A 24,956-nucleotide genomic window follows, 5' to 3' on the forward strand; every position below is an offset into this window, starting at 1 on the left:
AATTGTGCCGCTGAAAATGCGTCGCCCACATCGCGTCGCCTCAAACGCGCCGCCCGGGAAAATATTGCGTCTATCGCAAGCCACACACGTCTGTACGTTGACTTTTCATGGGATTCGGTCGCTCAAAAAAATAGTTTCGCTTTTGGTGTGAACGCACATTAAGGGGTTCGGCTGGGGGTCAAGACACACCCAGTACAACCCGGTTCACACATTTCGTCCGAAAAATTTGGCAACACACAATTTTTCTTCTTTCCAATCTTTTTCGAGGATGCTCGACATGAAAACTAATAACAAGAACAGACTTTTTTGAAGAATTTCTAAACTTGTATCTGAAAGGCAAGGGCAAAAGTCACATTGATTTGCAGTAAATATTCATCGAGTTATGTTTTTGTGTCAAATTCATGTTTTCACAGTGATTTTGTGTAGTATTGATGCGATGCGGTTAATTTTGTGCACTTCTAGAATATATACCTATGTTTTGAAGAAATCATATTTAATTTTTTTTCAATTACGAAGGATTCGGCTAATGCACTGATGAAGCTCGCAGGGTTTAGTACTTCCAAAAGGTTAAGAACCAATGCGCTTAAACATTCTGCAAAAGCCTAGAGGAACCGCAGTGTTGGTTGATAATGAATCGTTACCGCCGGTGACTCCTTTCACGCGACACCTCATAAGTCATGGTCGATATAAACACGTCTGTTATGGCAGCTTTGAAACTATCGTCGTCTGGTCACATTTTTACCGAATTAATCTGAATATGTTTCTACCAGACTGTTGTGAAGTTTCTTGAAATTTCACAACATTTATATCCGCCAATATTTACATATTTTGGCATCGTTTTACAGAGAGAGAGAGAGAGCTTAGTCTATGAAGCGTTGCTTTGGTAGACAAAAGGACAATACTGCAAGAGAAAAGAAAGCTCTTCTAAAATAGAAAAAAAGAGACAAAAAAGGGGAAATGGCTGCACTAGGTAATACTCTTCTTAACCCTACTGTCGCCTTCGGGTCATTTTGACCCGATTCAATGTTTAATGTCGGTGTTCTTTCGGGAGTCAACAAACAAACATAAAGTACCTCACACTTAAACTTGGAAAACAATATTAATTCTAATAATTTTCTGGAGATTTTAATAGCTGGGGTCATATTGACCTCAAGGGTAAAATATGTTAGTAAATATAAAGGTAACAGGAGGGTTAAACATTGAATCGGGTCATATTGACCCGAATGCGACAGGAGGGTGAAACATTGAATCGGGTCAAATTGACCCGAAGGCACCACAAGGGTTAAATATGAGTACAAAGTGTCATGCACGTCCTAGACGCTGTGATTTAACGTTATTATTACCACCCAGAGAATGTTTAAGATGGGCAAAAATACCACAAAGCTGCTCTTTCAAGCATCAATAAAAGAGGCAGTAACACAAGTGAGTCACACACTGTGCTGGATGTTGAGTATGCGTGAGCTTTAAAAAGGAGGTCTGCTGGTTTAATGGGAGATTTGAAAACATCATGGTGAGGCTAACAAAGTCCCAACGATGCCAAATACTCAGTGCCCGAGTTCTGCAGCCGGCACATGAGTCACAAAAAGAAAGAGCACTGCTACGGATAGATGCGCTGCTATCGTGTCAGGATGACTGCATCACGTCACAAACAAAGTCCTTAATACTGGAGATATTACATTTATTTTAAAATTAACATAACTCCTGCTGCGACTCACAATTTTTCCATCATCCAAACTCATCTAAAGGAGTCCCTATAAAGCCAAACTATGGGCTCAATCCTCTGTTGTTTTTATGCAGCTTTCATGCAAATAACTTTAAATAAACTCTCATTGGGGAAACAAACACATTTTCTTTCTTGCTGAGAGTTAAATGAGAGGATTGTTGCCACTAGGGGCGAATCCAACTAAACAGTTTGCGGCTGTTCGCTTTTAAAAAAGGGTAAATTTAAACTTTTGACAGCACTTCTTTCTGTGAACCCCAAACACGGAGATGAGGCAGTTGCAAGCGGTGCTCAATTAATTGTGTGTGCAATCCCAGTCTTAGTGAATTCGCCCCTCAAATAAAGCTTAAGCTAACAGATGCTTAATTTAGCATGACAGGAAATCGTGGGAAACGGCTAATCTATCTCCAGTGGTGGAACGATGTCGAGGACACCGACTCACGAATTGTACTTAAATTCAAGGCACGTCGAGGCACCGCTTACTTGTAGTATTTACCTGTTGTGCTACCTGTAAGTCGATGATACTATTTGAGGTTCATAGAGGAAAAACTCTCACGAAAAAAACAAGCAAGGATGAAAAACCAAGCACATTTTTTTGTCTACCCCATTAATCATCTCTGAACCCCTCAGATGTATTTAAGATGTGATTCTTGAGAAGACGGCTGTGGCAGCGGGGGGTGTTTAGGCTCGGCTGCAGAGTGGGTGGTGCGGGGGTGTGGTTCAGGGAACGGTGTCTGATTGTCATCAGCTGGACTGATTGGTAATCAGATTGGTAATCAGTCCAGCTGATGACGATCTGTGTTGGTGTGTCTGAGTCTGTCTCCATAAATAAGCTGGACAGACGGAAGATTGGAGGAGCGTGGAGAGCAGAGACACAGTCTGCGGTCGGAATAAACTTTACCGAACAACCCTCTGGCTGCTTATTGGTGCTTTAGGGGGGGGGACCTACTAGTGACGGCTACATACTTGTCACAACGGCCTAGCCCTCTGGTTGGGAACCACTGAACTAAATAACAGAATTTCCCATAAAGCAGTGAAAAAAAGCTCCAATTTGACTAGCTACAACAAAAACAGTGAGTTATCTGTCAGTACATGTTGATGTTAATACGTGGGTACTTTTCCTTAAGTAACACTTTAAATGCAGGACTTTTGCTTGTACTTTCAGCAAGAAACTCTATTACCAAACACAATAGCTGAGCACAATTCTGACAGGCCTCCCCATTAATTGCTGAAAAGATAACATTACATTTCCTCTGCAAATCCGAATACCATTCAATACCGTGCCATCATTATTTGAATGCGATAAACAAACCGTTGTCTTCGGTTTCGTTTCAAAAGGAGGTTAAGAGTACTAGAGTTCTTCCCCGTAGAAAGAGGATCCTACTCCACAGGCCTCCAGTCTACGCAAAGGAAAATACTTGATTAAAATACACTGGTTAAAAATAAACCGGGCTCAGTAATTCATTTCACCTGCAGAGCTGCTAGTTATTCTCCTTGGTGTTAATTCAAATGTTTTGATGCAGCTGTAGGGCTTCTAGGCTGCGTTTAAAATAGGCTTCCCATATCGTACCGTCTGGTGGGAAAGTCCGGCTAATTCCACCGATTCTTTCCACTTACATGGAGCCACATTTTCACAGGTCACTAGATTATCTTTTTAGAGTGCTTTAAGTGAACCAGACAAGGCTGATGGCCTCAACACAACATCCTTCCTGTGCGATATTATACATCCTAAGCTGGTTATCGCTGCTGACAGATTTTAGAGTTGTGTTGCAGCAATTAGTCGTCATTAAACTGGCGTACAGCCAAAAGAGGTATTTTCAGGCCCAGAAAACTGCCCTGCGAAGTTTAAAAAGTTGCTCAATTTGATATTCCCGAAACTCCGGTACGACCATTTGGGATAAAAAGAAATAGTTGAGAAACGTCTCCCTGAGCAGAGAATGAAAGTCCCTCCGCCTCAGCGTTCGTTCTACTCTGAGACGGTCGCTCGTGCTTTTCAGTGCACGTGAGCGTGTCCCACATGCTCGCCGCTCTGCACTGTGCTCATACAGCTGTTACAACTGATAACTGGCAGTGAGCGCCACAGGAGCTGGCGCCCAGCCCTCCAATCCCCCCTCATGCGAACACCGTTAGCTCTGCCAGCAGCGTTAGCCGAGAAACGTGGGCACCGTTAGCCGAGAAACATGGGCTCAACCGTCGCAATGTTGAGAGGCAATAGAAATGCTCCCAACATGGTACATAGACTCTTTAAACGGGTGTGTGCATGTTCTTTCAGATTTACTTTGGGGTGAAGAAATGGTTCCTTATATTCGTGGGTTTTCATCCACAATGTTTTAGCTCAATATCAGCCAGTTGGAACAATATATCCCCAGAAAAATGCCCTTTGGGATCTCTATGCAAGCTGGTAACTGGTCACTAATCCTTCATATGTTAAGGGTCATTCTATCCATGTGAACATTCTCATATGAGTCATACTTTGTTAACATACAGACAAGAACATGGAAAAGAATAAAACCATGTCATGCTTTGAAGAGTTTTGGGGTATAATTAAACCTCTTTTTTGGAGTCTGAATTTTAACAGTGAGGGCTGTGTTTGTGAATGTGTGTGTGGTTTCCTTCTGGTATTCCAACGACAAAAATAACTTTGGACCTCGGTCAAATTCCCACTGTTTTAAGACGGCCCCCCCGAGGAATATCCTCCATGTGCTCGCTATGGGCCCTAGACTTGACCTCCTGGTGAGCTACTCCCGTCATTACCAAACAGGCTCAAGTTGCCGTGTATGCCTCGGGGTTGTGTTACAAAAACACTTCCACAAGTGAGATACTAGGAAAATAGCCAGGAACATTGTATAAGGGGGAGTGGAAAAATCTGATTTGGGGAAAACTATTGATAATAACCACCTGTGCCAAAATACAGTAGCACCAACTCACAGCAGGCGTCTTCATAGCCAATGAAACAAGGCCGATTGGGGGTGGAGAGAGTTTGTGGTGGGGTGAGAGCATGAAACAGCATTACGATTAATGAATGTCATAAAAACGTTCATGTACGAGGACGTATAGTCCAACTAAAATTATAGTCAGTCATTCCCTTTTTCCTTTATATGTATGACCTATTTATTTGTATTTTCTTGTCGGAGCTCCGACATGAAGCAAACAAGCTAACGCTGAAACTAACAAGTGAAACGGTTACAATGCCAGAGTAATCAGCTGAACTCGAGATAAGAGGTGTTTCCATTAGTGTGAGTGACGCTGGACAACATGAAAAGCCTCTTGTGGAGGAACCGTTGGCTATTGCCAACGATGCAACTCCAAAACCAGTCAACTGACTTTGTTCTCAGGCCCCTTCTCTTCCTCAAGCAATACTTCTACGTTGAGAATGAGTTCAATGACGGCGTACTGGAAAAACTAATTAGTCACAGTGTCTTACAAGCTCGTGAATCTCCAGAAATAACCTTGTACTTGATGTTTTTGGTTTCACTAAAATCACAAGAGCAAATTCATTCTCGAAAAGCTTTAAAACAAATTGACTGCTCGGTTTTTGGCACAGCCCGAATGTTTGTTTATTTGTTTATTTGTTTATTTATTGGATCCCCATTAGCTGACGCCTTAGCGACTGCTAATCTTCCTGGGGTCCACAGAAAGGACAAAATACAATACATACAAAAACATACAAAACATATCGTGAATCCAACAGTTAAAAATAGTACAACAAAGTAAAAGAAAAAGAAAAAATAGTGCAGTCAGATGCTCAGTACAGTTAAAGGATAAGATATATGTTATGTTGTGCAGATCAACTTAAGTCATACAAAGAATAAGAAAAGGAAAATCAGATGACTAAAAAGCAATAGAATACGTCAAGTGGTGAATGTTCTTAGGTGCGCCTTTAATTGTTTTTTGAATGATAAATTGTTACTCATGTGAGTTAAACGAGGAGGCAGTAGGTTCCAAGCGGTAATTGCACGATAGATCACAGTACGTTTGAGGAGGTTAGTTCTTGGGGTTGGCGGTATCAATTGACCTAAACTAGCATTCCTAGTGTTATGTTTATGTCTGTTAAATGTGTATTGTAACTGATTGAAGAAATATACCGGTGTCTGATTAAATACTACTTTCCTGAAAAACATGAGAAGACAAAAGTGAAGTTGAGTTTCAACTGAGAACCATGACAGGCGAGAGTGCATATATGCAGTATTAGTTCTAATTGAACACTGGAGTGCTAATCTGGCAGCTCTGTTTTGAACCATTTGTAGTTTGTGTATGTCCTTCTTAGCAGCCACTGCCCATATGAATGGACAGTACATCAGATGACAAAAGACCAGTGAGTGTAACACCTGACAAACAACAGGGAGAGTTAAATAAGCAAAACACTTTCTGGTCATAGCTATACCCCTTCCCATCTTAGTGACAATGCCGTTGATGTGCTCAGACCACGACAACTGTTCATCCAACACTACACCCAGTAGTTTGACCTTCTGGACCTGTTCTATCGCTGAGCCAGACATCGACAGGTGAAGCTGTGTGTCACCGTGAAGTGTATTCCTAGAGCCAAACACAATGCATTTAGTTTTAGAAATGTTTAGGGCTAGCTTATTCACTTTCACCCAATCAGACACTCTCTCCAGATCCTGATTCAAAATGGTAGCAAGTTCCAGTTTGTTTGAAGAATTGCTGTACAGTGTTGTGTCATCAGCATACATGACCATGTTGGAATTTTTAATTGACAAAGGGAGGTCATTTGTGAAAATGGAAAAGAGTAAAGGGCCCAAGCAGCTCCCCTGTGGAACCCCACAGCTGACATGTCTACAGTCTGATAAACTGCCGTTATAAAAGACTCTTTAAGATCTCTCAGAGAGATAGCTAACCATCCAAGAGAGTGCAGTTCTGCTGAATCCATAACTTTCAAGTTTTGTAATCATAATGTCATGATCAATTACATCAAATGCAGCACTAAAGTCAAGCAAGACTGTGCCGACCATTTTCTTATTGTCCATCTGTATCAGCCAATCATCAGTTAGCTGGGCAAGGGCAGTAGCTGTTGAGTGATTAGGTCTGTATGCATGTTGGGAACTGGTAATGAGGTTATTCCGAATAAAATAATCCTGTATTTGTTTGAAAACAATTTTCTCCAATAATTTACTCAAAATGGGGAGTATACAAATTGAATGACTATTTACACATGTGAAGGCAGATTTCTTGTCCTTAGGTATAGGAATCACCTTCGCCACCTTCCAGACCTTTGGGCATACACCATACTTTAAGCAGTTGTTGAAGATGTGACATATTGGTATAGATAAGTGAACAGAAGCAAGTTGCAGCAGTTTACCATCTAAATGGTCTATACCAGCCATTTTATCGGTCGGCAGAGACAACAACATTCTCTCGATTTCAGGGGAAGTTACCTGCACAAAATCAAATTGGCAGTTTTTGTCCAACATCATGTAGTTCTCAATCAGTGTGCATGAGGAGGAGCCATCGGTGGGTCTCAAGTTTGTTCTCAGATTATCAACTTTACTCGTAAAATAGTTATTAAAATAATTAGCAATCTCTTCTGGTTTTGTGCGAAACGAACCATTGTTTATTATATTAGGCTTTGCATGATGTAAAGACCTACCCATTATATCATTCATAATTCTCCAGAGTTTCTTCCCATCATTCTTTGAGTCATCAATTTTGCTTTGGTAATACGCTCTCTTTTTCCCTCTGTTCAATTTAGTTACTTGATTTCTTAATTTACAATACATTTTCCTATCAGACAGTGAGCCAGATGTATCAGCCACTAGTTTTGCCTCATTCCTTTGACCCATAAGAGTTTTCAAATCACTACTGACCCATGGGGCACACTTTGCCTTTACAGTTGTTTTTTTTAAATGGTGCATGTTTATCCGCAATGTTCATAAATAATTTCATGAATATATTTAGGGCCAAAACAGGGTCCTCCTCTTGACACACCATAGACCAGTTAACATTCATTACATCCTCCATGAAAGTTTCCACTTGGAAATGTTTGTATAATCTTTTATGTATAATCCTACAGGCAGCTTTTGGGATTTTTGTTTTCCTTTTAAGAGCTATTAAATTGTGATCACTGAAACCAAGAACTACTGAAACGGCTTTAGAGCAGTGTTCAGGGGTGTTAGTGAAGAAATGATCAATACATTTTGATGATTTTTTTCCATTCTTATTGTACTAGTTCTAGTTGGTAATGTAATAGTTTGAGTAAGGTTGCAAGCACTGGCTACAGCAAGAAGCTTCTTTTTTAACAGACAATTTGAAAACCAATCGATATTCAAGTCACCCACAAAAAATACTTCTCGGTTATCATCACACGATTTATCCAACATTTCACAGATCAAATCTAAGCACAACATGTCCGCGCTCGGCGGCCTATAGCAGCAACCAACAAGTATGGGTTTAGTTTGTGGCAGATGAACTTGCAACCACAGTGCCTCAATGTCACACATCATTAAATCCCCTCGTACACTTACTGGAATGTTATTCTGGACATAAAAAGCCACACCACCCCCATATCTGTTCCGGTCTTTCCTGAACAGTGTATATCCATCAACCGCTAGTTCTGCATTTTCAAATGAGGGATCTAAATGTGTCTCAGATACTGCAAGTATATGGATGTTGTTTGGTAGCATCATACAACTTAATTCATGGATCTTATTCCTTAAGCTACAGATGTTTACATGAGCAATCAGCATTAATTAATTAAAGTCACAAAATTTCCAGAGAGACTAAGCCAGAGCTAATTGGAGATCCAACGAGAAATGTCAGCCTCCGAACGTTTGCACGCAGCAGCAGGAAAGAAGAAGAGGCGCATGGCTAGTTTCTGAATACTTCTGGGTACCTTTCCTGGCTGAGAGAATTTGTTCAATATGTGCACACAAGGCGACAACAAGGCAAGTTCACCACTGGAAGATGAACTGAGGGACACACAGGCTTCCTCAATTCTGGATGTGCCAGAAACCCCCCCCCCGACGGGCAGTAAATCAGGACGCCCGCGTCACCGCCTGTTTACCGCACACAAATGCGATACACCCTCAGAACCCACGCAGCCTCTTTCCTTTGACCTCCACTAAAGCACCGCGACTCACATCGCCAGCCACAGACACAGCTGCTTCTGAAGACGTCGGTGCAGAACACTTTGTGTGTGCTGAAATTAAACTGGAGGGAAAGAACGAAAAATGAAAGAAATGAAAACCCTTCATAATAAATGTATGAGGGGAAAAAAATGACCTCCAAAAGGTTTCAAATCCCCGAAACTGAACCCAGAACCCGAGGAGAGGAGCGTTCGGAGACCGCTGCATATGTGCATCAGTGTGCTTACGTGTCATCCGATATACACTACCGTTCAAAAGTTTGGGGTCATCCAGACAATTTTGTGTCTTCCATGAAACCTCACTTTTATTTATCAAATGAATTGAAAATTGATTAGAAAATATAGTCAAGACATTGACAAGGTTAGAAATAATGATTAATATTTGAAGTATTAATTTTGTTCTTCAAACTTCAAGCTCAAAGGAAGGCCAGTTGTATAGCTTATATCACCAGCATAACTGTTTTCAGCTGTGCTAACATAATTGCACAAGGGTTTTCTAATCAGATATTAGTCTTCTAAGGCGATTAGCAAACACAATGTACCATTAGAACACTGGAGTGATAGTTGATGGAAATGGGCCTCTATACACCTATGGAGATATTTCATTAGAAACCAGACGTTTCCACCTAGAATAGTCATTTACCACATTAACAATGTATAGTGTGTATTTTTGATTAATGTTATCTTTATTGAAAAAAACTGTGCTTTTCTTTGAAAAAGTGACCCCAAACTTTTGAACGGGAGTGCATATCTCCAGCTTCGGGGAGAAAGTGATGATTTGACCCGGGCTGAAAAGAAACCCCACGGTACAATTTGAAGGAGTTCGGAGGGACAATGAAAGACGCCGGAAGGATTCGTAATCACACACACGTGAGAGATCCCGACAGTCGGCAAGGCAACGCAAGGAGGTAAATCAATAAGACGAAGGCTGCGGAAGTCTAGGGTGCCTCGGTGATTTACGAGGGGTGAGGCGTCATTACTCTTGCGACTGAGGGGAAATCGAGCGTCCATTGCGCTCATCGCGGTCGGCCGCCAGCCAGCAGTGTTTGTGGGAAGGTGGCGTCTGTGTGTTTTTAAAGGATTCCTAAATTCGAGCCCATTGCCCCCCCAACAGCTACTCTGACAGTGTGAATGAGATCCCTCTGGCACAACCTCACACATGCCGTTGCTTTATGGAGGAGAGCCACCGCACCGTGGAGACGGCGGAGCTATGCAGCCGGGGGCCTTTTGGTCTCGACCGCTTTTTAATAGACGTTTTCTTTCAGTAAATGCACAGCATGTTGGGGTTTCGGGGGGTTGAGTCTGTTGGGTTGCGTGACCTTCTCACTGCACAATGAGCTCACGTATTTAGTGTAGGCCAGGGAGATTCGGAGGACTCCAGAGCGAAGAGGCGAAAAGGTCAACCGGCAACGGGCCCGAAAAAGGTCTAGTTTTTTACTCGGCTTTGCCGAACATAGCCGTCCTTCCACAGCTTATGAATTAGTCAAGTCATTTATACCTAATTTTTTCTTCCATGTATCGGTGACATTCACGTTGCATTGAGAGAAGAAGAGAGAAAGAGGCTGTACAGTGGCTCCGAACACGAAGGCATCCACACGAGGGATCAGGCACATTTTGTTAATTTTTCTTGTCGCATCAGTGTTATTTTTATTTTTTTGTGAATAGCTGGATAGTTTTATTCATTCAAGCCACTGGTTAGACGGCTCATGACTCCTTCACGTGATCAGCCGGTGATGGAGGTTACAGTTCTCACGCTGGATCTCCTTAAAAAACGTTTTAAACAAGCTTCTTAATGTGAGTGATGAGTTTCCAACGGAAACTTCAAACTTTGGCGGTTGTTTATTCTAACACTTTTTTCCGTCTGAATATTTTGTACAATGATGTCACAACCTGTCCTTATCTTAGTGGTTCATTTAACAACTTCTTCAGTTTTTTTCTTCTTCTTTTGAGATGTGGGGGTGCGGGGCTTTAAGGTTACTTCTAGTTGGGTCATTAAAATTAAAACGGGTAGAAACATTAAACTTTTAAGTAAAAAAAACATTAACCCCAGAAGCTCAATCAAACATCCATCATCTGGGAACACATGCCCAACGAGAAGCCTGCAGGTCGGCCAGCCCCAGAATCATATTTGACCTTTTAACAGAAAATAAAATAAAAAACTTCACTCATGTCCACAAACTTGTCTGTGAACAACCAATCGGCTTCCTCTGCTTCATGCATGCTCCACCACCTCCCTTGTGTAGTGACTCCATCAGCACAGTGGTGACCACCGTCATCCTATCCTACTCCTACACACCACCACCACCACCCTTTTCTTTCTCCTCTTTGCTGTCCAGCCCACAAACTTCCAGCTTGTCCAAATCTGCTGCTTATGTAACCGTGCATATGATTTTGCAACCAGTGACCAGTCGATGAATGGAGATGAATCAGCATCGCATTCCAGTTCAAACCTACGTGTGTGTGTGTGTGTGAGTCGTCCCATAATATGAATCTACTGAATGGATGCCAGGTCCACACAATGCACAGGGAGCTGTGGCTGAATATTTGGCCAAAGTGAGACATGTTGCATGGCAGCCCATCTTCAAACTGCTCCTGTGAATTGATGTTCTCACACTATGAATCATAACCAGAGCCCTTATTATATTCTGCATACCTCTAAACATATGGCACGTGTTCACATACATAAGCTCCTGCAGGCAGTGGTGTAGTCCAGGGTATACGCAGGTATACGGCGTATACCCACTTATTTTTCAGTCAGCATTGCGTATACCCACTTCTCAATCACCGCTGGTGCCTGGTGGGCATTATTTAGTAGTGCATGGGTCACTCACAGGCGGACCGCGGTCCGGGTCCGGACCCAGTCGCCGTTGTCTGTGGACCCTGGACCGAAATCCAATTATTATTTCCGAATTATTAACTGTTGATGGATCGCTTCTATTTCACCGGCGCAGCTTTTCCTGCCTTTGCGGCTCTCGTCCAGCGGTCCAGGAAACAAACGCCTTGTAAATCCTCTCACACACTCGACCAATCACATGTGTGTCTTCCGTTAAGCCCCGCCCTCGACTCTTGTGCCATATTCACACACACGGAGCGACGGGAGAGAGATCAGATAGTTGAAAAAAGTACGTGAATCAGAGAAGTTATTTCACTTGGCGCTCCAAAAAGAGAGATGTGGACCGCTTAACCAGAGCCTTTAACCAGGAATGGAGAGACTGTTATATGTTCATTATTCCCACAATCAGTTCAAGAGCAGTATGACTCATGTTCAGCGATATTAAAATCAGCGATGTGAAGCGCCACTACGAGACAAAGCACACGGACCGACTCACATCCGAAATTAAGGCACAGAAAAATAAACCTAAAATCCCAATATGATCAGAACCCTAACACATGAATTAATATGATCACAGAACCCTAATACATGAACTAACTGACCGACCAGCCTTATGAACAATATAAGCTCAGACAAGAGGGCTGTCCTACTGATCTCAAACATATCAAACTTGATGATGATTAATATCAATGGCCCCCCCTACTTCCATGTTTGATCCTCAAAAGTATACGAGGACCTGGTTGAAGAGACACCGTGCTGCCTCGTCTATGCGTTCAAGGCAATGCGGTGTGAAAACCCCTGCAGAAAGCAAGTCTGTCTGGAATATACTGTAATATGAGCACTTATTTAGAAAGCCAGCACTGGGTTGAGAGTCACTGTGGTTTTCATGGATATGTTGTAAAATGTATATATTTCTGTTCATTGTTTTTTTGTAACATCGCTTTTAATATATTGTTGAATTATTTGAATGATGATATTCAATATTTGTGGTGATATTTGTATATATCTCAAGAGGTATGCTAAAATAGTGTTCAGCTGTTGAAAACCATTTATTTTTTCAGTTTTAGGACTTTGCACTTTTTAGTTTATCGAATTGGTTTTGATGTGTGGAAGAGGATGATTTGTGTTTTTAATTTAAAGTGAAACATGAACAAGGATGCATGGTCCAATTCAGTTTTGAAGTAATTTATTTAAATAAATGTTACAAAATAAACAAATCTCTGACTGTAAAACTGTGTTTGCCTCATGTTGAATATATGTTATACTCATGCATAACACCACCTGTGTAGGAGCAGTAATATCTGCTCCAAGTCATGTTATTTTTATAATAGTACCACACTCTGACCTACACTATGTTTTGTAAATTAGCTGTTCCGAGAGACAGTTTACAAAAGAAAGAAAGGTCTATATGGACAACTTGCAAGGCGAGAGAATAGTTGTCCAATTTTGTGTGGATGGAGTAAGGATAAGGAATAGTTCACTCAAATTGCATAATTATGTCATTGTCTCTTACCAGTCTGTGGGTCAGTATTGGGTCAATAATTTCATAATCCTTTATTCCCTGAGGTCAAGCAGCAGGAATCATGTGGCAATGTGTTCATAGGTTAATAATTGTTGGGTAAACTAAATAGAGTATGTCACTATTTATAAAACAGGGCGTTTATCCTTTGCTGTATGGGCTGCTTTAAAAAATTGCTAAATTAAGAGTATACCCACTTCTCCAGGGACCACTACACCACTGCCTGCAGGGGATGTGTAAATACTGTATAAATAATAAGATATATTATATTTTTTTAAAGCTCCTTAAAACAGATACAGGTGGGTCAGAACATTTCATGAGCACTATGTGCATGATATGTGCACACGACCCCACGCGAGGAACACCGCGGTGCATCCGTCTCACCCGCAGCTCTTGACCGCGGAGCTCAACCGGGACCCGGGTCACCGCGCGCGCGCTCCTCCGGGTGTTTTCTAATACGGAACCGTGAGAGGCTCATCACGCCTCGACCTCTGGATCCTAAATCCAACTGCAGATGGACAGTTGGATGCCCTCGATATGCGCGCGGAGAGCGGCGCCGCGCAAACTGTCCAGAAAACATGGAAGTGAACGCATCACACACACACGCACACACACACACACACACACACACACGTCACACTCCGGTGTCGGTGCGTCCTACCAGAGATCTGTAAAGAATCCCGCAGCAGCGGCGGCGGCAGCGGCAGCGGGTCTGGATGCGGGTCGGTGGTTCCGAGCCGGATTCTTAGATCTCTCTGCGGGGAAAAGGCTCCGTGTCTCCGGCGCAGAGCACCAACCGCTGCGGATCCTCGGCGCTCACTGAGCGGCTGTAAGGTTGAGGTCGGGAGGCGACGACCCACCACTTCCTGTTACATCACACCGGAGAGCGCAGCCGGGGCGGACCAGGGAGGACCGGGGCGCAGCGGCGAGATCTGACACTTTTATTACATCTCGGAATCAGCCAATGGAAATACAATAAAACACTAAAGTGTTAATGCGCGTAATTAACCCCAAAAACACACACTGGACTAGACGTGCGCTGTGTGTCCCTCAGTGTGCAGTAGTCTGCAGTAAAGAATTATCTGGAAGATTAATGAGAGGAACACAGAAATAATACAACATAAACCTATAATCAGCTTTTATAATGAATAAAATGTATAAAAACACCGGATGTGACTTCAGAGGTCACTGCTGCCCAGCAGGAGGTCGACCAGCTCAGGTTCCACGTGACCACTTAATGAATTCTTGTGAATTCACATTTACTCTCCAGTGAGTCTTTGACATTGTTAGAATAATAATAGAATTGCTAATTTTTTTTTTTTTAATGTAACACACAAAGATCCCACACAGTTTCCTTTGGAATTTTAACTGTTAAGTTATTGAAGCCATAAAGTGTCATTTCTATATATTTGTCCTCATAAAAAGGCTTTCTCTGGCCGATGTAAACTATGGGATGTATGTTAGCTTGCTATTTATATATGTGTTGTTGTTGTATTTGCATAAACACATATTTGGGAAATAAATCAGACAAAGAAGCAGAAGAGAGAGAAAAAAAGATCAAAGTTTATTCCATAAACATTCTTTACAGCCATGTTCATAAAAGTATAAAAAGGAAATAGAATAACTGTATATATACTCTTATACCAACAACAATACTTACTTTACACAACACTGCCCCTCTGTGGTTCTCCTTACCAACAACACGCAACTCAGAGGTCCATTACTGCAGAGCATACGATTGATTAAAAAAGGGAAAATGAAATAAAAGGTGTTCATGTTTAATCCGATAAAAACAAACCGCGCCATCACCTCGTTCACATCGATTCATAGCCGTGGAGACAAGGTCGTCTGGGGGAATTTAATCTGATACCGCTGGTGTTCACATCGATTCACCATCGTGGAGCGACTCAGGGTTATTAGTATTTAACCAAAATATTTCTTCTGGTGTTCCCCCATGTTACAGTACAACGTTCAGCGGGCTGATACCAGAGCCCTGACACGGTCACATTAAAGACATGTAGAATATAATGTTCATACAAAAGCATCAATAGAAGAGAGCGTCGGTGGGGAGAGACGCAAAACTATTATTTTTTTGGGGCGGTCAATGAGAGATATTGAAATAATAACGTGGACCAGGATGATGATTACATCCAAAAGTTAAATCACGTACGCTAAATGCCACTTACACAAGTGTTCCTCGGCCCTACGTAACCATAGCGATACGAGTGCAGCGAGACACGACAGATACATATACAAGGTAGTGCGGGGTGTGTATGCGGAGTTCAGGCCGAGCGGCCGGCGAAGATGTTCCTGTTCTTCTTCTTTATCCGGATGGCGCCCTTCCTGTGAGCTGCAACGCATTACACATGACGCAACAGTTAAATTAAACAATCGTATATAATAATAAAAATAATAATAATCAGTTATACCCTTTCCGTTCCGGATGCACTTGACGATGCATTCCTTGCGCCCCGTGAAGTTGTTGGCGTTCCCGCCGCAGCCGCTGTAGAGGAAGGCGTGGCACCTCTTGGTCTTCGGGTTGAACGCAAAGCGCTTCTCGGCGCCCTTACATGAGCCCCGGTTCACCGGGGTGAAGCACAGCTCAGAGGGGCTCGTGGCTGGGAGTGAGAGTCAGAGAGTAAGAGTCAGAGGGTAAGAGAGTAAGAGAGTGAGAGAGTGAGAGGGTCAGAGTCAGATAGTAAGAGAGTAAGAGTGAGAGAGTCAGAGAGCAACATAGTAAGAGTCCGAGAGTAAGAGTCGGGGTTCAACTGGAAAACTGGATTAAAATGTGACCAAGTTGTCCTAAATCGTATCGATACCATTAGCATCAATAGACATGATGACATATAATAATAAATACCCATTCTATTGCTCTTTTATTCAGTTTAAGAATAATACTTTAATAATATTTGACTAAACATTTTGTACCAGGTCTCAAACCTGAACAAACATACACCCACTGATGAACCCCACAAGAAAAAGCTCATCATGTTGTCCACTCATAGGCCCAGGATATATTATTTTTTGAATAAAATGCTGAATTCTGTGTGAGGGAGAGAGAACTGCGAGCTGAAAGCCGTCCTTCCCTCTGTGGCCCACGAATCAATTCATTTGGATTTCTTTTAACGCACAACTTCTCCCACTGACACTTAAAGTGCACTTCACCGTATGACCACTAGATGTCAGTCTTTGTTTTCCCCATTGCGATACACATGCTTGGCAGAATGACACCATGTACTCGAGCTGAATGCCAATTCCATAAAGCTAATTATGCAGCTTTTATGACTTTGAAATTCAAAGCCTCCGTATGAATGCGGTCCTAAAAACACAACATATTATGCGTCTGATTTAAGATCTGAATAGTGCATTGCTTCTGTAAAAGGATCTTTACCTTCATGCCAGCGTTGTTTCTGAGTGACCGCTTCATGTGATCTCATCATCGCAGAACTAAATATAAATAGATTCATAAGGAGGCGGGGCCGTGGAGGCGAAGTCACCCTGAATATTTCCCTCTTCAACGTTTTCTGACAACAAGGAAATTGGATTTTTTTTTTTTTTTAAACGATAACTCTTTTGAATGAGCCTGAGGGGAAGCACGTCAGGGGCTCCCTGCATATTGAGTTTTTTTATTTAATTTTTATTCCGGTGAAGTTATTGGCGGCCCACGCGGGGTTCGATAAATAAACAAGATTTGCTCCCAATGATTCAATTCAATTCAGTTTATTTGTATAGCCCAATTTCAATTATTACAATCTTGTCTCTGCTGCACACACACATCCTGTACCCATAAACCTGCCCTCACATGGGACGGGAAAAAAAACAAATAAAACAGGGGAAAAAAGAAAAAAAAAAAAGAGGAGGAGAGAGAGGGAGAGGAGGATCCCTGGAGATGGATGAGATGTATGTAATGTGTGTAGTGTGGAGAGTGATGTCGTGGCATAACTCAGAAGTCAGCCTGTTGCTATGCGCTCAGGGCAGAACTTGATCGATGCGATTACGACTAACAATTTAATCTAACCTAAAATGTCGGCAGCACTGGGATTTATGTAATAAATGAGCACAGCGCTCCGGCTTTTGGGCCTTGGGGGTCTGCATATATGTGGAGAGAGAACACTTATTTTTTTAATCATCTTTTAGGGGGGAAAATAAAGATATATATTGTCCTTTTCAAGGGCACTGGACTAAAATGTAAGTTAGCTAATATAGTGTAGCTATAGCGCTAATATAGCATAGCAATAGCGCTATTAGCCACATAGCGATAGCGCTATTAGCCGCATAGCGATAGTTCCATTATCTGCGAAGCAATAGCATCATTAGCCACGTAGCAATATCGCCATTAGCCAGGTAGCAATAGTGCCATTAGCCGCGTAGCGATAGCGCCATTAGCCACGTAGCGATAGCGTCATTAACCACGTAGCAATAGCGCCATTAGCTACGTAGTGATAGTGCCATTAACTATGTAGCAATAGCGCCATTAGCTAAGCAGCGATATTAGCCAGAAGCTAGCTCGTAATGCATGGCCCCGACCACGTTCCATTAATTATGATATTCACATTTGGATTCTTCCTCTTACCGTTCGGCTCTCGACTCGTGTTATTCTCTGTCCCTTCAAGTTCACTCAATTCGCCTGAAATAAAAACAAAACAAAAACACACACCAAGAGATCAGTTCTCTTATTTCGGTAAATGTTCTCAATGGCTTTATTTCCCCAGATCGATACCAGAGCATCGCCAAGACTCTCGTGTCTCAAGGACGAGGGTGGGGGGGTAGTAGCTTAGCTTAGCATAGAGACTCCTGGTGTTTACTCCATGCTATGAGACTGGCGTCAAGCTTCTCACAGGGAGAAATAAAGTGAATTCCCATGATGAATATTGACCCATTCATTTTTACAGATGAATTTGAGCTGACTTTACATGGAAGCACACCGTGTAAGAATGTCTCACCGGTTACTTTTAGCTTTTAAATTATTTCAACAACCCCAAAAATAGAGAAGAAAAAAAAACATAAGCACGTTATACCTGAAGAGTGACGTATTTATTCTTCTTACCGTTCAACACGGTCGGCTGTACAGCAGCGAATCTTCTGGCAGAGCGGGTGTGGAGCTCTGGTGTCTTAGTGGGGTCTTCTATATTGACAAAAATGAAAAGAAAACAGGACCAACTGAGCCGGTGCGTCTCAACGAGTCAATGCCCTATATTTACAACAGATTGTAATAAATCCCAGCAATGAATCATAAGTCAAGGTTTCATTCCATTAGTATCAGAGCAGGACGGCTGTTGGTCTGAGATCACTGATGACACCAGACAGAGTCCTCTCTCTGAAACTGTTATCCATTAAAAAAAGAAAGAAAAAGGAAAGCTTTTTCAATCGATGTTTAGTACACGGGGCCGTGCGCAGAACCGTGACGGTCGAGCGGTCTCGTTATTTTCTTTGACAACTTCGATCTCTAAAAAAAGGACTTTTAAGTCGAGTCAAAGTCGAGCATAGTTCGGTGTGCTCAGGTCGTTTTTAAAACTATTTAAAATGCTAAAAATCAAGGTGAATTCTTCAGCTAGAATTCGACCCCGAAGTGAATTCTCCGAGGTCGAACTCTCCTGGTAATATCACCGCCCCGAGAGGAGTTTTGCATCGGTTGCGCACAGCAGCTGTGCTCTGTGCCTTTGGCCGTCCGTGACCCCGGAGCAGGGCACCTGCTGGGAGATACATGGCAGGAGATAAAGTAATGATTTCTGTAACATCCAACTTTTTGTTTTTAAAGACGCAGTCCATTTCCCACCGAACGACGGCGTCTCTGAAGCATTCGCAGCTGCCGAACACCATCGGTCTTAATTTAGGGGTTGTTGTGAATGCAACCGAACCTTAGAGGCCGTCTGCCGGTCTTTACCGGAAGAGGAGAACTCTTCAACCGGGCCTACCTGGGCTCTGGCATCTGGCCCGGCACTCCGACATGCTCCGGAAATTGTTGGCGTTGCCGAAGCAGCCGCCGTAGAAGAAGTGCACGCAGCGCTGACTGCTGCTGTCGAAGAAGTATCGCTTCATCAGCCCGCGGCAGGGACCGGGAGCTTCGGCTAGGTGGCACGGGTTCTTGTCATCTAGGAGAGAGAGAGAGAGAGAGAGAGACACATTCCTTTAGTTATTGAGTCTTTTGCTCAGTAAATTAAATAATAAATAAATAATAACAGATTTCAATTATATAATTAATTATTATAATAAATAATACATTTAAATTAAATAATTAATTAATAATACATTTAAAATAATTAATTAATAATAATAATAATAATAATAATTAATTAAATATTTAAATTGAATATGTTAAATGTATTAGTTTTTTCCTTGACAAGTCAAATTGGCCACGCCTTCTCTACTGGACGAAGTGTAGGACAGCCTATCGAACTCCCCGAATGGAGATGCCGAAATATCAAAATCAACCAGCCTCCGGCTCACAGCCGGCCCACTTCCTGTCTCCACAGCTGTGCTGCAGCATGTTCCTCGGTTCCATCTTGAAAACTAAACACTCGGGAACTTGCTCTCCGTTTTCCGGTGAACCGGATCTCCTCCTCCGTCGTGCATTTTCTTCTCGACTATATTTTTCTTGTCATGTACCTTTCTTTTGTCTCTCACCTCAGCTCCAACTCCCCCGTGTTCACGCCTCAATGCTCGTTGCATATATTGTAACCCTGGGGGTCTCGGGGCATATTGCAGCTTTTGATGTTTCGTATAAATGTTGCATCGCGTTGTGTAAAGTTGAAGGAAGGCGCACATTGGTTTTTCCTCGATAGAAATTCGTATCATTTGCCAGCTTTTTAATGTTTTTTGGAAACTATTTGTATCTTGAATCTTCAAATCTGTCGCACAAACTGAGTATAGATTCTATTTAATCTCAAATCTGTAACTTTAAATGTCAACATCTGTTTTTCAAGCATCCTTCTTTGAATAAGCCGCCACGAAACCTGCAAAATAAAATAAATAAAAAATGTGTCCGCGCTCATGACAGCCTTGTGCCTGGTGTTGGATGCATCACTTTCAAGTTTCAAACTGACTTTATTTTTATTATCAATGAGACAAGGCGTGACAAGCAAGTGCTCTGGGTAGCACACACAGCCACACAGATGGATAACGATGTATTCATCAGAGAAACGGTACAGTTCTATCTCTGGTACTTCTACGACTCCTTAAATGTCAGTGACGTGGCAGGTTGGTGAATAGAGTACTTCACGGTTACATCACATTTAAAATGACAACCAAGTGTGCGATCCAAAGATTGTTGAGCCGATGAATGATTGAGTAGACCTCTGAAACATCGGTCAGTGCAACCTCGTTGCTGTGAACCCAAAACGTTGATCAAATCCACAAAACTGCATTTAAAATACGAGTGAGGACCCCAAAAAAGTACCAAATATGCCGGGCTTTCATTTAGAGAGATGCATCTAAAATGATGCAGAGTGCATATGGAGTAGAAGCATGTTGGGGTTGAATCATGTATCCATTAGTTTATGGATTGCGGGTTTTGAAGCCTCGAGTTTTGGCATTTTGGCCGTCGACATCTTGGTTTTTTTGGCCTCCAGAAGTGACAGAAAAGGATCCAAGTACAACTGAACGCCGAACAAGACGGTCGAAAAAGGTTCCGAATATTTCCCCGTGAACTCAATAATAAATTCCCAGAACAGAAACCCTGTGGCAGCGAGCTGTCGATCACGAGGGAGGTAGCTTTGTGATCTCAATGCTGACCATCAATCTCAATGCTGACCGATACATCAATACAACACCAAAACAAGTGAGAAGTAGAGTTGCTTCAAGACTTTAAGACAATTGGATGGTGGTATTCGAGGGGTTACAATTCAAATTTTAGTTTAATTGGTTCACATTTTTCTACTTTTTAGGGCCTCTCTTTTTGGTGGACCCGAAACCCGTTGTTCTGCCGGCCCGGTCCACATCAGTGCTTTGCTCCCGTCTTTTTCTCTAAACTGTAGGTGTGCCGACTGTCATCTCCTATCCATCGACTATGGATTAGTACCTCACCCAACCCCACCGCAAATAATGCCAACGATAGCTTCTTTAAGACATGAAGCCATCAAAGGGTTTGCAACCAGGCAGCAGTTTACGGACCAGACGTTCGCGACTTACCGGCTAACGCAAAATCAGCCATCTTTGTTCGAAGCCAAACAACTGCCAGAGGAGGTCCTCGGCCATGTTGAACACACGGTGTGGTTTGTCCGTAAAGACACACCACTGGAGGGTGCCGGTGGTTAAAAGGGCGATCGTTGTAACATCTAAATGCATTTTTATGACTGAAAAGCACGAGGCCAAAGATGTGGTGCAATGCATTCATTAATAATTCAGAAAGTCGTCTATCGGAGCTGTGAAGGGGATTGTGGAGAATTATCAGTCATATGGACTCACCATTGTTCCAAAAAGTTGTTGTCACTCTCCAGGGAGATTTTGTTTTCCCCCCATGCTCGTATGATTGAGAGCAGCAAAAGATAAATATTCGGGCCTTTTTGAGTGCGATACCCAGAAAGATGAGAAAGAAGATATCCCCCCCCCCCTCCCCCAACCCTTCTTTATGTCTTCACTCGCCTCGTTGCTTCATCACGGCTTGATTTCATCCGTAATTTTTTCCGCGTTAACATATTTTATCTATTTATTTATTTTCCTGCATCTAAAAAAAGTACTGACACAATAATGGCCAGGCCTCGTGGGGAAGGAAAAAAGAAAAAAGAAAAGAAAATCTCTAATGGAATCGATATTTAAAGCTAAATAAACGAACCCGGGCGTAAAAATAACATTTGCCACAGGATGGAGACAGATGTAATCTAATCACAGGGAAGAAACACCGGCCTCAGCAGCAAAATCAGCCGACGCTTATAGAAATAATCATTAAAAAAACAATTTCGCCGCTTTATTACATGCTATTGTTTGCATATTGCAAAGTGCTGCGTAAACACAGCGGGATTAAAACAGCAATGTAGCAGACGTGTTCAGGGCCCATGTGTGCAGGCGGAGAACTCTGTGGAGAGTTATTCTTCAGATCCCAAAGCCCCCCAAAAACCAGCGGATCTCCGGTTGTGGAGAAAATGAAAAATAGAGCAAAAAGGTTAAAATAACATTGTTTCTGACAGGAGACATTTCCAGCAGGTCAGAAGGTCACAGAACACATCTCAAGTCCACAGGGACCAAAACTGTCAAAACAAATGCCTGATTTACTCCTCAGAGTATGAGGGGCATTTCGGTTATGAGCCAGCAATGAGTTTACAACGGTTGAGATAATAATAATAATCCATTTAATGTATAAAGCGCTTTTTGAGCGATTTAAAGATACTTTACATGTTACGTTAGCTACAGGGAGCATTTCAGGGTTAAGCGTCTTGCTCAAGGTCGACTAGGGCGGGGATTGAACCGCCAACCCCCTGATTGAAAGACGGACCTGCTGACCGCTGACACACAGTCGCCCCAATGAATTCATTCATTAATGGACTAATCGGTTCAGGAACTAGATGTTTGTCGCTCTGCAGGAGCGGGCTCACATCTCTCCGGTCCAAACCGTCTGACACCTCTCCCAGAAACATTTGGTTGTTTGTCCTTTTTTAAATTCTCTTTTTCCTTTCCTTACATGACCTCCGTGCTCAGACGGAGCATAAGCCGCGAGAAAAGAAAACAAAAAAGGTGCAACCGTCACGGAGAAACCCTGCGTTCCCGCGTCTGACCTCTTCAGGGCGCCAGAGGGCGGCGCCTCGGGGTGTCAGTGAAGCGTCGGAGAAGCTGGAGGACAGAAAACCTTTGCAAGACAAAAGAGAAGAAGAGTTTCCCCGGAGAGTAAGACAGAAGGAACCCGACGTGACCTTTAGGAGAGCCTCCGTGCTGCAGACTGATCTGGTCTACGGGAGCCGGTTCTCTTGAGGTGTTTTTAAAAATAGATTAAAAGAGTTGGAGGAAGGTTCATCTGGTTGTAGATGTTTTCTTTGACGGAGGTATGTGCACCTGTGTGAACTGGGTTATGATGACTTGAGTCTTAGTTTTGGTTTAATTCATGCTGTGATCTAAAAAATTATCTTTCTTTTTTTTAAATATTGTCTGTCACTGTTTTGTGTTGTATTGTCTGAAACTTTGTGTAATGTTCTTCTGCTGCTGTCTGGGCCAGGACGCTCTTGGAAAGGAGATTTTTAATCTCAATGAGGCATTCCCTGGTTAAATACATTTCAAATAAAATAAAATAATAAAAAAATGACGATGAATATTATAATAACATTACATTTGATGAACTTGTCTTAAAGATAATAAAGATAACATAACTTTTTTCCTCATAAACACACATTTTTAACATGGAGGAGAAGGAGAGTCATTTAAATCCAGCGGTTAATAAATAAATAACTTAATCATTGAGTCATTGACGTGACCATGACTCATGACTCATGAGGTTTGACTCAGCAGAGATAACTTTAAATGAGAGGAGAGTAAATGTTTGAAAGCGAGACTCATTGGCTCGAGAGGCTCGCTGCATTTTATTACTTTATAATGTCATGTTTTCATGTCACCTTCCCAAAATCACCAGACTGCAGGACATTAGTGTTAGAAACTCATAGAGCTGCATGCATTTACTGTTTACCCCCAGATATAATCAACATAGAGGAAAAGTTTCAAAAAAGTAAATTACTGAATATTAAATGACAAGTCGAATGTTTAATTAACCTACAAATTAATTAGAGTTAATAAGCCGGGCGAGATCAGTGTGACATTCCTGTCTCTGCACTGAGCTCAAGGCTGATCAATATTCTCACTAATGGCCTTTTCTATTTATTTTTGCAGCAATCTCAATCAAATCTGATGTTTGTAAAATACAGCTGAGTCCACACTGCATATTGATCGAGTACACGATGTGTTACGCACCAAATGTGTGTGTATATGTATATATATATATATACAGTATATATAAAATACACACACCAGTCTTTGTGGCGCAGGCGACTGCTTTTGAAATTGGACCCAACGTTCATGTACTTGAGTACCAATAGGCAATGATAAACCATGTGACTCTGGGAAGACATGTCAATTAAACTTAACAACAATCTGTTGCCCTTGTTTGCACTGTTATAACTGTTAGCACTGTTTGCACTATTAGCACTGTTGGCGCTGTTTACACTGTTGTCGCTGTTGTAACTGTTATCCCCGTTTACACTGTTATCGCTATTTACACTGTTAGCGCTGTTATAACTGTCAGCACTGTTAGTGCTGTTCTCACCATTGTCGCTGTTTGCACTGTTGTTGCCGTTTTCACTATTACACGTTGACAGTATTAGCACTGTGTACACTGTTGCAGCTGTTTTAACTGTTGTCGCTGTTATAACTGTTAGCGCTGTTCTCACCATTGTCACTGTTTGCACTGTTAACACTGTTTTCACCGTTGTTGCCATTTTCACTATTAGCGCTGCTTTCACTGTTGTCACTGTTTACACTGTAAGCGGTTTTCACTGTTGTTGCTGTTTACACTGTTATTACTGTTAGCACTGTTAGCACCACTAGCTGTGAGCCGCCGGTTCAACGCCGCCGCAATGTTTACCCGACCAAAACCTTTTTGTGTGCATCCTGCTTTTGGAAAAATCAACGTTTGTCTCGCAGTCTTTTCTTCTCTGTCTTCTGTGTCTTACTGCCACTGACGCCATAACAACCTGTGTGTGAATGTGCAGTTTCTTCAGTGAGAACTTAATGGGATGACTGTGTTTCTTTCCATTCTAGTTTGACTTTGGTGATTGTGACAAAGTCGCCAGCGAGCCCAGCAACAGTG

The 24,956-nt window shown here is 42.2% G+C and overlaps 2 protein-coding genes across 3 annotated transcripts in view; both read right to left on the reverse strand.

Moving 5' to 3' along the window:
• Window positions 1–14,024, reverse strand: part of calcrla (calcitonin receptor-like a) — a 41,109-nt gene extending 27,085 nt beyond the window's left edge. Inside the window, exon 1 of the mRNA XM_056424252.1 lies at window positions 13,836–14,024. The gene's annotated coding sequence lies outside the window, so the exon portion shown is untranslated. The remainder of the gene's footprint in view (window positions 1–13,835) is intronic.
• Window positions 14,025–14,715: 691 nt separating this feature from the next.
• Window positions 14,716–24,956, reverse strand: part of tfpia (tissue factor pathway inhibitor a) — a 33,226-nt gene continuing 22,985 nt past the window's right edge. The window contains exons 3-7 of one of the 2 annotated variants that reach the window (XM_056424274.1): window positions 19,090–19,266; window positions 18,222–18,296; window positions 17,748–17,801; window positions 15,604–15,792; window positions 14,716–15,524 (exon numbers count right to left, since the gene is read on the reverse strand). In XM_056424274.1, the coding sequence (XP_056280249.1) occupies window positions 15,457–15,524; window positions 15,604–15,792; window positions 17,748–17,801; window positions 18,222–18,296; window positions 19,090–19,266 (563 nt within the window). In that variant the 3' untranslated portion in view covers window positions 14,716–15,456. Of the gene's footprint in view, window positions 15,525–15,603; window positions 15,793–17,747; window positions 17,802–18,221; window positions 18,300–19,089; window positions 19,267–24,956 lie in introns of both variants that reach the window. The other variant, XM_056424266.1, reaches the window with a different exon arrangement.

Source organism: Pseudoliparis swirei, chromosome 2 (assembly GCF_029220125.1).
Source record: "Pseudoliparis swirei isolate HS2019 ecotype Mariana Trench chromosome 2, NWPU_hadal_v1, whole genome shotgun sequence".
NCBI lineage: Eukaryota > Metazoa > Chordata > Actinopteri > Perciformes > Liparidae > Pseudoliparis > Pseudoliparis swirei.